The 12,500-nt window shown below is 46.7% G+C and overlaps 1 protein-coding gene across 6 annotated transcripts in view; it reads left to right on the plus strand.

The window, feature by feature from the left end:
- Window positions 1-12,500, plus strand: part of LOC124045539 (extracellular sulfatase Sulf-2-like) — a 367,147-nt gene that overhangs the window by 264,603 nt on the left and 90,044 nt on the right. For all 6 annotated transcript variants that reach the window (XM_046364888.1, XM_046364889.1, XM_046364887.1 and 3 more), the window contains one exon: window positions 8,785-9,023. In XM_046364888.1, the coding sequence (XP_046220844.1) occupies window positions 8,852-9,023 (172 nt within the window). In that variant the 5' untranslated portion in view covers window positions 8,785-8,851. The remainder of the gene's footprint in view (window positions 1-8,784; window positions 9,024-12,500) is intronic.

The following is a 12,500-nucleotide window of genomic DNA, read 5'->3' on the forward strand; positions in this document are numbered from 1 at the left end:
TGTTCAATATACATTTGAAAATACACTGAGTGTACAAAACATTAAGAACACCTTCCTAACACCCATGGCCCATGTTGACTCTAGTGCTTCCCACAGTTGGGTCAAGTTGGTTGGATGTCCTTTGGGTGGTGGACCCACCTTGACACACGTGACTTAGGGACGGGCCAATCGCTGACAGCATGGACTTTAGCGGGATCCATCTGAATGCCTTCAGCGGAAATAACAGAACCGAGAAATGTGACGGAGGAGACATGAAAGGCGCACTTCTCAGCCTTCACATAGAGACAATTCTCTAAAAGGAGCTGGAGGACACGTCGAACGTGCTGAACATGAATCTGGAGTGACGGTGAAAAAATCAGAATATCGTCAAGGTAAACGAAAACAAAGATGTTCAGCATGTCTCTCAGTACATCATTCACTAATGCCTGAAAGACAGCTGGAGCATTAGCGAGACCGAACGGCAGAACCCGGTATTCAAAATGCCCTAACGGAGTGTTAAACGCCGTTTTCCACTCGTCCCCCTCCCTGATGCGCACGAGATGGTAAGCGTTACGAATGTCCAACTTAGTAAAGAACCTGGCTCCCTGCAGAATCTCGAAGGCTGACGACATAAGGGGAAGCGGGTAACGATTCTTAACCGTTATGTCATTCAGCCCTCGATAATCCACGCAGGGGCGCAGAGTACCGTCCTTCTTCTTAACAAAAAAAAACCCCGCCCCGGCCGGAGAGGAAGAAGGCACAACGGTACCGGCATCGAGAGAAACAGACAGATAATCTTCGAGAGCCTTACGTTCGGGAGCCGACAGAGAGTATAGTCTACCCCGGGGGGGAGTGGTCCCCGGAAGGAGATCAATACAACAATCATACGACCGGTGAGGAGGAAGGGAGGTGGCTCTGGACCGACTGAAGACCGTGCGCAGATCATGATATTCCTCCGGCACCCCTGTCAAATCACCAGGTTTCTCCTGTGAAGAGGGGACAGAAGAAACAGGAGGGATAGCAGACATTAAACATTTCACATGACAAGAAACGTTCCAGGATAGGATAGAATTACTAATATAATAATAATAATATATGCCATTTAGCAGACGCTTTTATCCAAAGCGACTTACAGTCATGTGTGCATACATTCTACGTATGGGTGGTCCCGGGGATCGAACCCACTATCCTGGCGTTACAAACGCCATACTCTACCAACTGAGCTACAGAAGGACCACAAGACCAATTAATAGAAGGATTATGACATACTAGCCAGGGATGACCCAAAACAACAGGTGTAAAAGGTGAACGAAAAATCAAAAAAGAAATGGTCTCACTGTGGTTACCAGATACTGTGAGGGTTAAAGGTAGTGTCTCACATATGATACTGGGGAGGAGACTACCATCCAAGGCGAACATGGGCGTGGGCTCCCCTAACTGTCTGAGAGGAATGTCATATTTCCGAGCCCATGCTTCGTCCATAAAACACCCCTCAGCCCCAGAGTCTATCAAGGCACTGCAGGAAGCTGCCGAACCGGTCCAGCGTAGATGGACCGACAAGGTAGTACAGGATCTTGATGGAGAGACCTGAGTAGTAGCGCTCACCAGTAGCCCTCCGCTTACTGATGAGCTCTGGCTTTTACTGGACATGAAATGACAAAATGTCCAGCAGAACCGCAATAGAGACAGAGGCGGTTGGTGATTCTCCGTTCCCTCTCCTTAGACGAGATGCGAATACCTCCCAGCTGCATGGGCTCAACACCTGAGCCAGTGGGGGGAGATGGTTGAGATGCGGAAAGGGGGGACACCGTTAAAGCGAGCTCTCTTCCACGAGCTCGGTGACGAAGATCTACCCGTCGTTCTATGCGGATGGCGAGTTCAATCAAAGAATCCACGCTGGAAGGAACCTCCCGGTAGAGAATCTCATCCTTAACCTCAGCGTGGAGTCCCTCCAGAAAACGAGCGAGCAACGCCGGCTCGTTCCAGTCACTGGAGGCAGCAAGAGTGCGAAACTCTATAGAGTAATCCGTTATGGATCGATCACCTTGACATAGGGAAGCCAGGGCCCTGGAAGCCTCCTTCCCAAAAACTGAACGATCAAAAACCCGTATCATCTCCTCTTTAAAGTTCTGATACTCGTTAGTACACTCAGCCCTTGCCTCCCAGATAGCTGTGCCCCACTCACGAGCCCGTCCAGTAAGGAGAGATATGACGTAGGCGATACGAGCTCTATCCCTTGAGTATGTGTTGGGCTGGAGAGAGAACACAATATCACACTGGGTGAGAAAGGAGCGGCATTCAGTGGGCTGCCCAGAGTAACACGGTGGGTTATTAACTCTTGGTTCCGGAGACTCGGAAGACCAGGAAGTAGCTGGTGGCTCGAGACGGAGATTGTGAAACTGTCTTGAGAGGTCGGAGACCTGAGCGGCCAGGGTCTCAACGGCATGACGAGCAGCAGACAATTCCTGCTCGTGTCTGCCGAGCATCGCTCCCTGGATCTCGACGGCTGAGTTGCGAGGATCCGTAGTCGCTGGGTCCATTCTTGGTCGGATCCTTCTGTTATGCAGGTGAATGAGGACCCAAAAGCGACTTAACAGAAACAGAGTTTATTCCAGTCCAAACAGAAAACGACTAATCCTGAATCCTTAACAGGAAATGTCCAAACGGGGAATAACAGAAATCCTCTAGTCAGTAGAGGGGAATAACAGGAGAAGCGGCCACAGACTGCAGGTCGCTTCGGGTAGGCGCAGGCCGTAGCTGATAGAGACACCTGCTCACACGCAGCATCTGATGAAGGCAAAAACACGACAGGACGGAACAAGAACACAGTACAGCAAACAAGGATCCGACAAGGACAGAAGCGGAAAACAGAGGGAGAAATAGAGACCTAATCAGAGGGCAAAATAGGGGACAGGTGTGAAAGAGTAAACGAGGTAGTTAGGAGAATGAGGAACAGCTGGGAGCAGGAACGGAACGATAGAGAGAGAGAGAGAGGGATAGAGAGAGGGAAAGAACCTAATAAGACCAGCAGGGGGAAACGAATAGAAGAGGAAGCACAGGGACAAGACATGACAATCTATGACAAAACATGACAGATATAACTTTGTTAGATATTACTGAACTGTTGGAGCTAGAAACACAAGCATTTTGCTACGCCCATTAACTGCTAAACATGTGTAAAGTATGTGACAAAAAAACAATTTGATTCGATTTAGATTTTTGATTTTGATTTGATTCACCTGGTCAGTCTGTTAGGGAAAGAGTGCTCATAATGTGTTGTATACTCAGTGTACATTTGTGAATGTGTCACTGTGTAGTTAAACATAGCGCTGGATGTGTTGTGACAGCATGTTCCTCTAGCTAACAGGCTGTATAATTCAGTGAATGGGACTAATCTGACGCTCACGTCTCCTCTGTGACGCACAATGGTGCAGAGATACAACCTGATTGGTTGGAATACTGTATGAACAGATTACTAATAACTATGTTTAAATGGTTTAGAGCTCTAAGTTTTAAATTCATAATATCAATTATGAATTTTTAAAAAATTATATATTTCGAAAGTCAAATGTCAAAATTCATTGTAGTTGGTTTTAATATTGTGACTATAATCACATAAGACCTGGTTTTGGAACTGTTGTCTGTTTAGTATTGGTGTTACGGAGACAGCAGAAATGCTGTGAGAGGACGGGGAGGTACAGAGAGAGAGAGATGTGTGCATGTCATTATGATTCTGTGGCCTGTTCTCCATGTGAGGTGTGAGCGACGGTGTAGAGCCTCCCTTCCCATGCAGGGGTGTGGGGAGAATCTAATGGCTTCAACATCCACACACACACACACAGAGAGAGACACACTCACACACACACACACACACACACACACACACACAGAGACAGGCACACACACACACACACACACACACACACACACACACACACACACACACACACACACACACACACACACACACACACACACACACACACACACACACACACACACACACACACACACAGAGAGACAGGCACACACACACACACACACACACACACACACAGATACAGGCACACACACACACACACACACACACACACACACACACACACACACACACACACACACACACACACAGAGACACACAGAGAGAGAGAGAGAGAGAGAGAGAGAGAGAGAGAGAGAGAGAGAGAGAGAGAGAGAGAGAGAGAGAGAGAGAGAGAGAGAGAGAGAGAGAGAGAGAGAGAGAGACAGGCACACACACACAGAGAGAGAGAGACAGACAGGCACACACACACAGAGAGAGACACAGGCACACACACACACACACACACACACACACACACACACACACAGAGACAGGCACACACACACACAGAGAGAGACACAGGCACACACACACACAGACACACACAGAGAGAGAGACAGGCACACACACACACAGAAAGAGAGACACAGGCTCACACACACACACAGAGAGAGACACAGGCACACACACACACACAGACACAGAGAGAGACACAGGCACACACACACACAGAGAGACACACACACACACAGAGAGACACACAGAGAGACACACACACACACACAGACACAGGCACACACACACACACACACACACACACACACACACACACACACACACACACACACACAGAGAGAGACACATTCACAAACACACAGAGACACACAGGCACAGAGAGACACACACAGAGACACATTCACAGGCACGCAGCCCAGGGACCACGCCAGAGGGGACTCGTTACTGCTCCGGTGGCAACCAGGGTTGCCGTGGTGACACGCTGGGGGGCAGATGGTCTCCATGGCTGCTTTCTGTATTCTACACTCCCTGCGACTGATCTAGTACATCAGCCCCGAATCTTATTGGTTCACTGACGCTCCTTTAGGGCTTTGGTCCTTTGCGGTTGTCGAGAGCGTTTAGATTCCTCTCTGTCACTGTCATATGTACGTAAACAGGGGTGAACCAAGGTAACCTGCCTAAATGACTACCAACCCGTAGCACTCAAGTCTGTAGCCATGAACTGCTTTGAAAGGCTGGTCATGGCTCACCATCAACACCATCATCCCAGAAGCCCCAGACCCACTCCAATTTGCATACCGGCCCAACAGATCCACAGATGATGCAATCTCTATTGCACTCACACTGCCCTTTCTTTCCTGTCTTTTGTCCCACCTGGACTTAAGGAACGTGAGAATGCTGTTCATTGACTACAGCTCAGCGTTCAACACCATAGTGCCCTCAAAGCTCATCACTAAGCTAAGGACCCTTGGACTAAACACCTCCCTCTGCAACTGGATCCTGGACTTCCTCACAGGCCGCCCCCAGGTGGTGAGGGTAGGTAACAACACATCCAACACGCTGATCCTCAACACAGGGAACCCTCAGGGGTGCATGCTCAGCCCCCTCCTGTACTTCCTATTCACTCATGACTGCACGGACAGGTTCAACTTCAACACCTTCATGCAATGTGGCGATGATCCCTGACAACGACGAGACAGCCTATAGGGAGGAGGTCAGAGACCTGGTCGTGTGGTGCAAGGACAACAACCTCTCCCCCAACGTGATCAAGATAAAGGAGATGATTGTGGACTACAGGAAAAAGTGGCACGAGCAGGCGCCCATTCTCATCGAAGGGGCTGCAGTGGAGCAGGTTGAGAGCTTCAAGTTCCTTGGTGTCCACATCACCAACAAAGTAACATGGCCCAAGTACACCAAGACAGTCGTGAAGAGGGCAAGGCCTAGCCTATTCCCACTCAGGAGACTGAAAAGATTTGGCATGGGTCCTCAGATCCTCAACAGCTGCACCATTGAGAGTATCCTGACTGGTTGATTCACTGCCTGGTATGCAACTGCTCGGCCTCCGACTGCAAGGCACTACAGAGGGTAGTGCGAACGGCCCAGTACATAACTGGGGCCAACCTTCCTGCCACCCAGGACCTCTATACCTGGCGGTGTCAGAGGAAGGCCCTAAAAATTGTCAAAGACTCCAGCCAACCTAGTCATAGACTGTTCTCTCTGCTACCGCACAGCAAGCGGTACCGGAGCGCCAAGACTAGGTCCAAGAGGCTTCTAACCAGCTTCTACCCCCAAGCCATAAGACTCCTGAACATCTAGTGTCACGAATCGGCTCAAAGCCCGTAACAAAGGGAGACAACGTGGAGATAAGGAGTAGCAAAATATATATTTATTAACTAAAGCAACTAAGTATAATATACAATGGTGTGTGTAATCAGTAATCAGTAGTGTAAGTGAGTGTTTTGCATGAATGTGATAATGCAGGGTGATGAAAGGTGCCAAAGCAAACAAACAAAAGGCCACCAAGAACCACAACACAATCTACAACGGGTGTCTGCATGGAGAGAGTCTCTTCCATGAATGTGGAAGAGGTCTATTTATCCTGGGAGACACATGGCCCAGGTGTTTCCCATGTAGCTGACGACCCTCCCAACTCCGCCCACCGGCATCCTAATAAGGAAACAAGAACAAAGACAGAATACGGCCGACAGAGTGGGAGGGTCGTCACACTAGTCAAACGGCTACCCAGACAATTGACATTGTCCCCTCCCCCTTTCCACATCACTACCACTCTCTGTTGTTATCTATCCATAGTCACTTCAATAACTGTACCTACATGTACAGTTGAAGTCGGAAGTTTTACATACACCTTAGCCAAATACATTTAAACTCAGTTTTTCACAATTCCTGACATTTAATCCTCGTAAAAATTCCCTGTTTTAGGTCAGTTAGGATCACCACTTTATCTTAAGAATGTGAATATCAGAATAGTAGTAGAGAGAATTATTTATTTCAGCTTTTATTTCTTTCATCACATTCCCTGTGGGTCAGAAGTTTACATACACTCAATTAGTATTTGGTAGCATTGCCTTTAAATTTTTTTAATTGGTTCAAACGTTTCGGGTAGCCTTCCACAAGCTTCCCACAATAAGTTAGGTGAATTTTGTCCCATCCTCCTGGCAGAGCTGGTGTAACTGAGCAGGTTTGTAGGCCTCCTTGATCACACACACTTTTTCAGTTCTGCCCACAAATTTTCATAGGCTTGAGGTCAGGGCTTTGTGATGGCCACTCCAATACCATGACTTTGTTGTCCTTAATCCCTTTTGTCACAACCTTGGAAGTATACTTGGGGTCATTGTCCATTTGGAAAACCCATTTATGACCAAGCTTTAAGTTCCTGACTGATGTCTTGTGATGTTGCCTCAATATATCCCCGTAAATTTCCTTCGTAATAATGCCATCTATTTTGTGAAGAGCACCAGTCCCTCCTGCAGCAAAGCACCCCCACAACATGATGCTGCCACCCCCGTGCTTCACGGTTGGGATGGTGTTCTTCGGCCTGCCAAGCCTCCCCCTCTTTCCTCCAAACATAGCAATGGTCATTATGCCCAAACAGTTCTATTTTTGTTTCATCAGACCAGAGGACATGTCTTCAAAAAAGTATGATCTTTGTCCCATGTGCAGTTGCAAACCATAGTCTGGCTTTTTTATGGCTGTTTTGGAGCAGTGGCTTCTTCCTTGCTGAGCGTCCTTTCAGGTTATGTTGATAGAGGACTGGTTTGACTGTGAATATAGATACTTTTGTACCTGTTTCCTCCAGCATCTTCACAAGGTCCTTTGCTGTTGTTCTGGGATTGATTTGCACGTTTCGCACCAAAATGCGTTCATCTCTAGGAGACAGAAGCATCTCCTTCCTGAGCGGTATGACGGCTGCGTGGTCCCATGGTGTTTATACTTGCGCACTATTGTTTGTACAGATTAACGTGGTACCTTCAGGCGTTTGGAAATTGCTCCCAAGGATGAACCAGACTTGTGAAGGTCTACAATTTATTTTCTGGTGTCTTGACTGATTTCTTTTGATTTTCCCATGATTTCAAGCAAAGAGGCACTGAGTTTGAAGGTAGGCCTTGAAATAATTCCCCAGGTACACCTCCAATTGACTCAAATTATGTCAATTATCCTATCAGAAGCTTCTAAAGTCATGACATCATTTTCGGGAATTTTCCAAGCTGTTTAAAGGCACAGTCAACTTAGTGTATGTTAACTTCTGACCCACTGGAATTGTGATGCAGTGAATTATAAGTGAAATAATCTGTCTGTAAACAATTGTTGGGAAAAATTACTTGTGTCATGCACACAGTAGATGTAACCAACTTGCCAAAACTATAGTTTGTTAACAAGAAATTTGTGGAGTGGTTGAAAAAAATAGTTTTTATGACTCCAACCTAAGTGTATGTAAACTTCCGACTTCAACTGTACATTTTTCCTCAACTAACCGGTGCCCGCGCACATTGACTCTGTACTGACACCCCCCTGTATATACTGTTCTTTTTTAATGCTGCTCTTTAATTACTTGTTACTTCTATCTCTTATTCCTATCCCTATGTTTTATTAACTGCATTGTTGGTTAGGGGCTCGTAAGTAAACATTTCACTCAGCGCATGTGACAAATAACATTTGATTTTGATTAGATTTATTTTGGTTTCTACGTGATCACCTTGAGTCTGTAGAAAACTGTTCCTGTGTTTCCTGGCTCAGTCTGACCTTACGTCTGCTCTAGTGTCTCCACGAGCTCTGTTTCCTCTCCATGTCAGATTCACAAACCCATTCAGAGAATGTTGTACATTTTAGTGAGCGAGAAGGTTCTCACTCTCAATGTGTTTTACATAGGACTAGCGTTATTTGACATTAGGTGTGAACACCTGTGTCTCTAGTTGAACTGGTCCTGTAGTCCAACCTATGTCCTCCTGTCTGTTGTGTTGTGTCTCCAGGAGTCTTAGCGGTGGCTGCAGCAGAGTGATCCAGTAGGTAGCAGGGTAAGATAATTTCGAGGTCAAGATGGCGGGACAGGGGCTGCTGCCCTCCACCAACCGTTACCTCCTCCTGCTCCTGGGGGTTCTGTCTGTGGCCCACGCCTCCATCTTCCTCAAGGCCTCCTTCCAGAGAGACCGCCGTAACATCCGGCCCAACATCATCCTCATTCTCACTGATGACCAGGACATGGAGCTCGGTGAGTTTGGCTTCACAACAGTGTTCCCGGGAGAACTTCCGCCCTCTAGGTTTTCACCCCAGCCCTAATCTGGCGCACCTGATTCTAGTAATTAGCTGATTGAGCAGATGAATCAGGTGAGATACTCTGGGGAAAGAGAGGAACAAACTAACATATTCCCAGATGTTAATTTCTTCCATATTTAATTTATTTGTATGTCTGAGTACGTCTCACTACGTCCCTGTCACACAAAGACATGTTTGTCTGGTAACAGTTAACATAGACAAGGAGGTGCCGTCTCACTACGTCCCTGTCACACAAAGACATGTTTGTCTGGTAACAGTTAACATAGACAAGGAGGTGCCATCTCATTATATCCCTGTCTGGTAACATAGACAAGGAGGTGCCATCTCATTACGTCCCTGTCTGGTAACAGTTAACATAGACAAGGAGGTGCCGTCTCATTATGTCCCTGTCTGGTAACAGTTAACATAGACAAGGAGGTGCCATCTCATTATGTCCCTGTCTGGTAACAGTTAACATAGACAAGGAGGTGCCATCTCATTATGTCCCTGTCTGGTAACAGTTAACATAGACAGGAGGTGCCATCTCATTGTGTCCCTGTCTGGTAACAGTTAACATAGACAAGGAGGTGCCATCTCATTATATCCCTGTCTGGTAACAGTTAACATAGACAAGGAGGTGCCATCTCATTATGTCCCTGTCTGGTAACAGTTAACATAGACAAGGAGGTGCCATCTCATTATATCCCTGTCTGGTAACAGTTAACATAGACAAGGAGGTGCCATCTCATTATGTCCCTGTCTGGTAACAGTTAACATAGACAAGGAGGTGCCATCTCATTATGTCCCTGTCTGGTAACAGTTAACATAGACAAGGAGGTGCCATCTCATTATATCCCTGTCTGGTAACAGTTAACATAGACAAGGAGGTGCCATCTCATTATGTCCCTGTCTGGTAACAGTTAACATAGACAAGGAGGTGCCATCTCATTATGTCCCTGTCTGGTAACAGTTAACATAGACAAGGAGGTGCCATCTCATTATGTCCCTGTCTGGTAACAGTTAACATAGACAAGGAGGTGCCATCTCATTATGTCCCTGTCTGGTAACAGTTAACATAGACAAGGAGGTGCCATCTCATTATGTCCCTGTCTGGTAACAGTTAACATAGACAAGGAGGTGCCATCTCATTATGTCCCTGTCTGGTAACAGTTAACATAGACAAGGAGGTGCCATCTCATTATGTCCCTGTCTGGTAACAGTTAACATAGACAAGGAGGTGCCATCTCATTATGTCCCTGTCTGGTAACAGTTAACATAGACAAGGAGGTGCCATCTCATTATGTCCCTGTCTGGTAACAGTTAACATAGACAAGGAGGTGCCATCTCATTATGTCCCTGTCTGGTAACAGTTAACATAGACAAGGAGGTGCCATCTCATTATGTCCCTGTCTGGTAACAGTTAACATAGACAAGGAGGTGCCATCTCATTATGTCCCTGTCTGGTAACAGTTAACATAGACAAGGAGGTGCCATCTCATTATATCCCTGTCTGGTAACAGTTAACATAGACAAGGAGGTGCCATCTCATTATATCCCTGTCTGGTAACAGTTAACATAGACAAGGAGGTGCCATCTCATTATGTCCCTGTCTGGTAACAGTTAACATAGACAAGGAGGTGCCATCTCATTATGTCCCTGTCTGGTAACATAGACAAGGAGGTGCCATCTCATTATATCCCTGTCTGGTAACATAGACAAGGAGGTGCCATCTCATTACGTCCCTGTCTGGTAACAGTTAACATAGACAAGGAGGTGCCATCTCATTATGTCCCTGTCTGGTAACAGTTAACATAGACAAGGAGGTGCCATCTCATTATGTCCCTGTCTGGTAACAGTTAACATAGACAAGGAGGTGCCATCTCATTATGTCCCTGTCTGGTAACAGTTAACATAGACAAGGAGGTGCCATCTCATTATGTCCCTGTCTGGTAACAGTTAACATAGACAAGGAGGTGCCATCTCATTGTGTCCCTGTCTGGTAACATAGACAAGGAGGTGCCATCTCATTATGTCCCTGTCTGGTAACATAGACAAGGAGGTGCCATCTCTCTCTCTGTCTACTAATGATCTGCTTTTGTTTGGCACCATCTGACAGTGTGGCCTGTCTTCCTGAGTGCTGCTGAGCTTGACGCCAGCACTGTCTCTTTCTGTCTCTGTCTCTCTCTTTCACTGTCTCTTTCTGTCTCTGTCTCTCTCTTTCATTGTCTCTTTCTGTCTCTGTCTCTCTCTTTCTCTGTCTCTTTCTGTCTCTGTCTCTCTCTTTCTCTGTCTCTTTCTGTCTCTGTCTCTCTCTTTCTCTGTCTCTCTCTTTCTCTGTCTCTCTCTTTCTCTGTCTCTCTCTTTCTCTGTCTCTCTTTCTCTGTCTCTCTCTTTCTCTGTCTCTCTCTTTCTCTGTCTCTCTTTCTCTGTCTCTCTCTTTCTCTGTCTCTCTCTTTCTCTGTCTCTCTTTCTCTGTCTCTCTCTTTCTCTGTCTCTCTTTCTCTGTCTCTCTTTCTCTGTCTCTCTCTTTCTCTGTCTCTCTTTCTCTGTCTCTCTCTTTCTCTGTCTCTCTCTTTCTCTGTCTCTCTCTTTCTCTGTCTCTCTCTTTCTCTGTCTCTCTCTTTCTCTGTCTCTCTCTTTCTCTGTCTCTCTCTTTCTCTGTCTCTCTCTTTCTCTGTCTCTTTCTCTTTCTCTGTCTCTCTCTTTCTCTCTCTCTTTCTCTGTCTCTCTTTCTCTGTCTCTCTCTTTCTCTGTCTCTCTCTTTCTCTGTCTCTCTCTTTCTCTGTCTCTCTTTCTCTGTCTCTCTTTCTCTGTCTCTCTCTTTCTCTGTCTCTCTTTCTCTGTCTCTCTCTTTCTCTGTCTCTCTTTCTCTGTCTCTCTCTTTCTCTGTCTCTCTTTCTCTGTCTCTCTCTTTCTCTGTCTCTCTCTTTCTCTCCTTTTGTTTCGCTGTCTCTCTTCTTCCTAGACCAGGGATAGGCAACGCCAGACTCTTTGGTGGCCTGATTGGTGTCACACTACTGCCCCAGCCCCAGCTAACACACCTGACTCCAATAATCAATTAGTTTAATCAGTTGTGTTTGCTGGGGATAGTGTCACACCACTCCAACCCTTGAGGAAGGACTGGAGTTGCCCACCCCCTAGACTCTCTCAGTCAGACAGACAGTTAGAGTTGCCCACCCCCTAGACTCTCTCAGTCAAACAGACAGTTAGAGTTGCCCACCCCTAGACTCTCTCAGTCAAACAGACAGTTAGAGTTGCCCACCCCTAGACTCTCTCAGTCAAACAGACAGTTAGAGTTGCCCACCCCTAGACTCTCTCAGTCAGACAGACAGTTAGAGTTGCCCACCCCTAGACTCTCTCAGTCAAACAGACAGTTAGAGTTGCCCACCCCTAGACTCTCTCAGTCAAACAGACAGTTAGAGTTGCCCACCCC

Source organism: Oncorhynchus gorbuscha, linkage group LG10, assembly GCF_021184085.1.
Source record: "Oncorhynchus gorbuscha isolate QuinsamMale2020 ecotype Even-year linkage group LG10, OgorEven_v1.0, whole genome shotgun sequence".
NCBI classification, from domain to species: domain Eukaryota; kingdom Metazoa; phylum Chordata; class Actinopteri; order Salmoniformes; family Salmonidae; genus Oncorhynchus; species Oncorhynchus gorbuscha.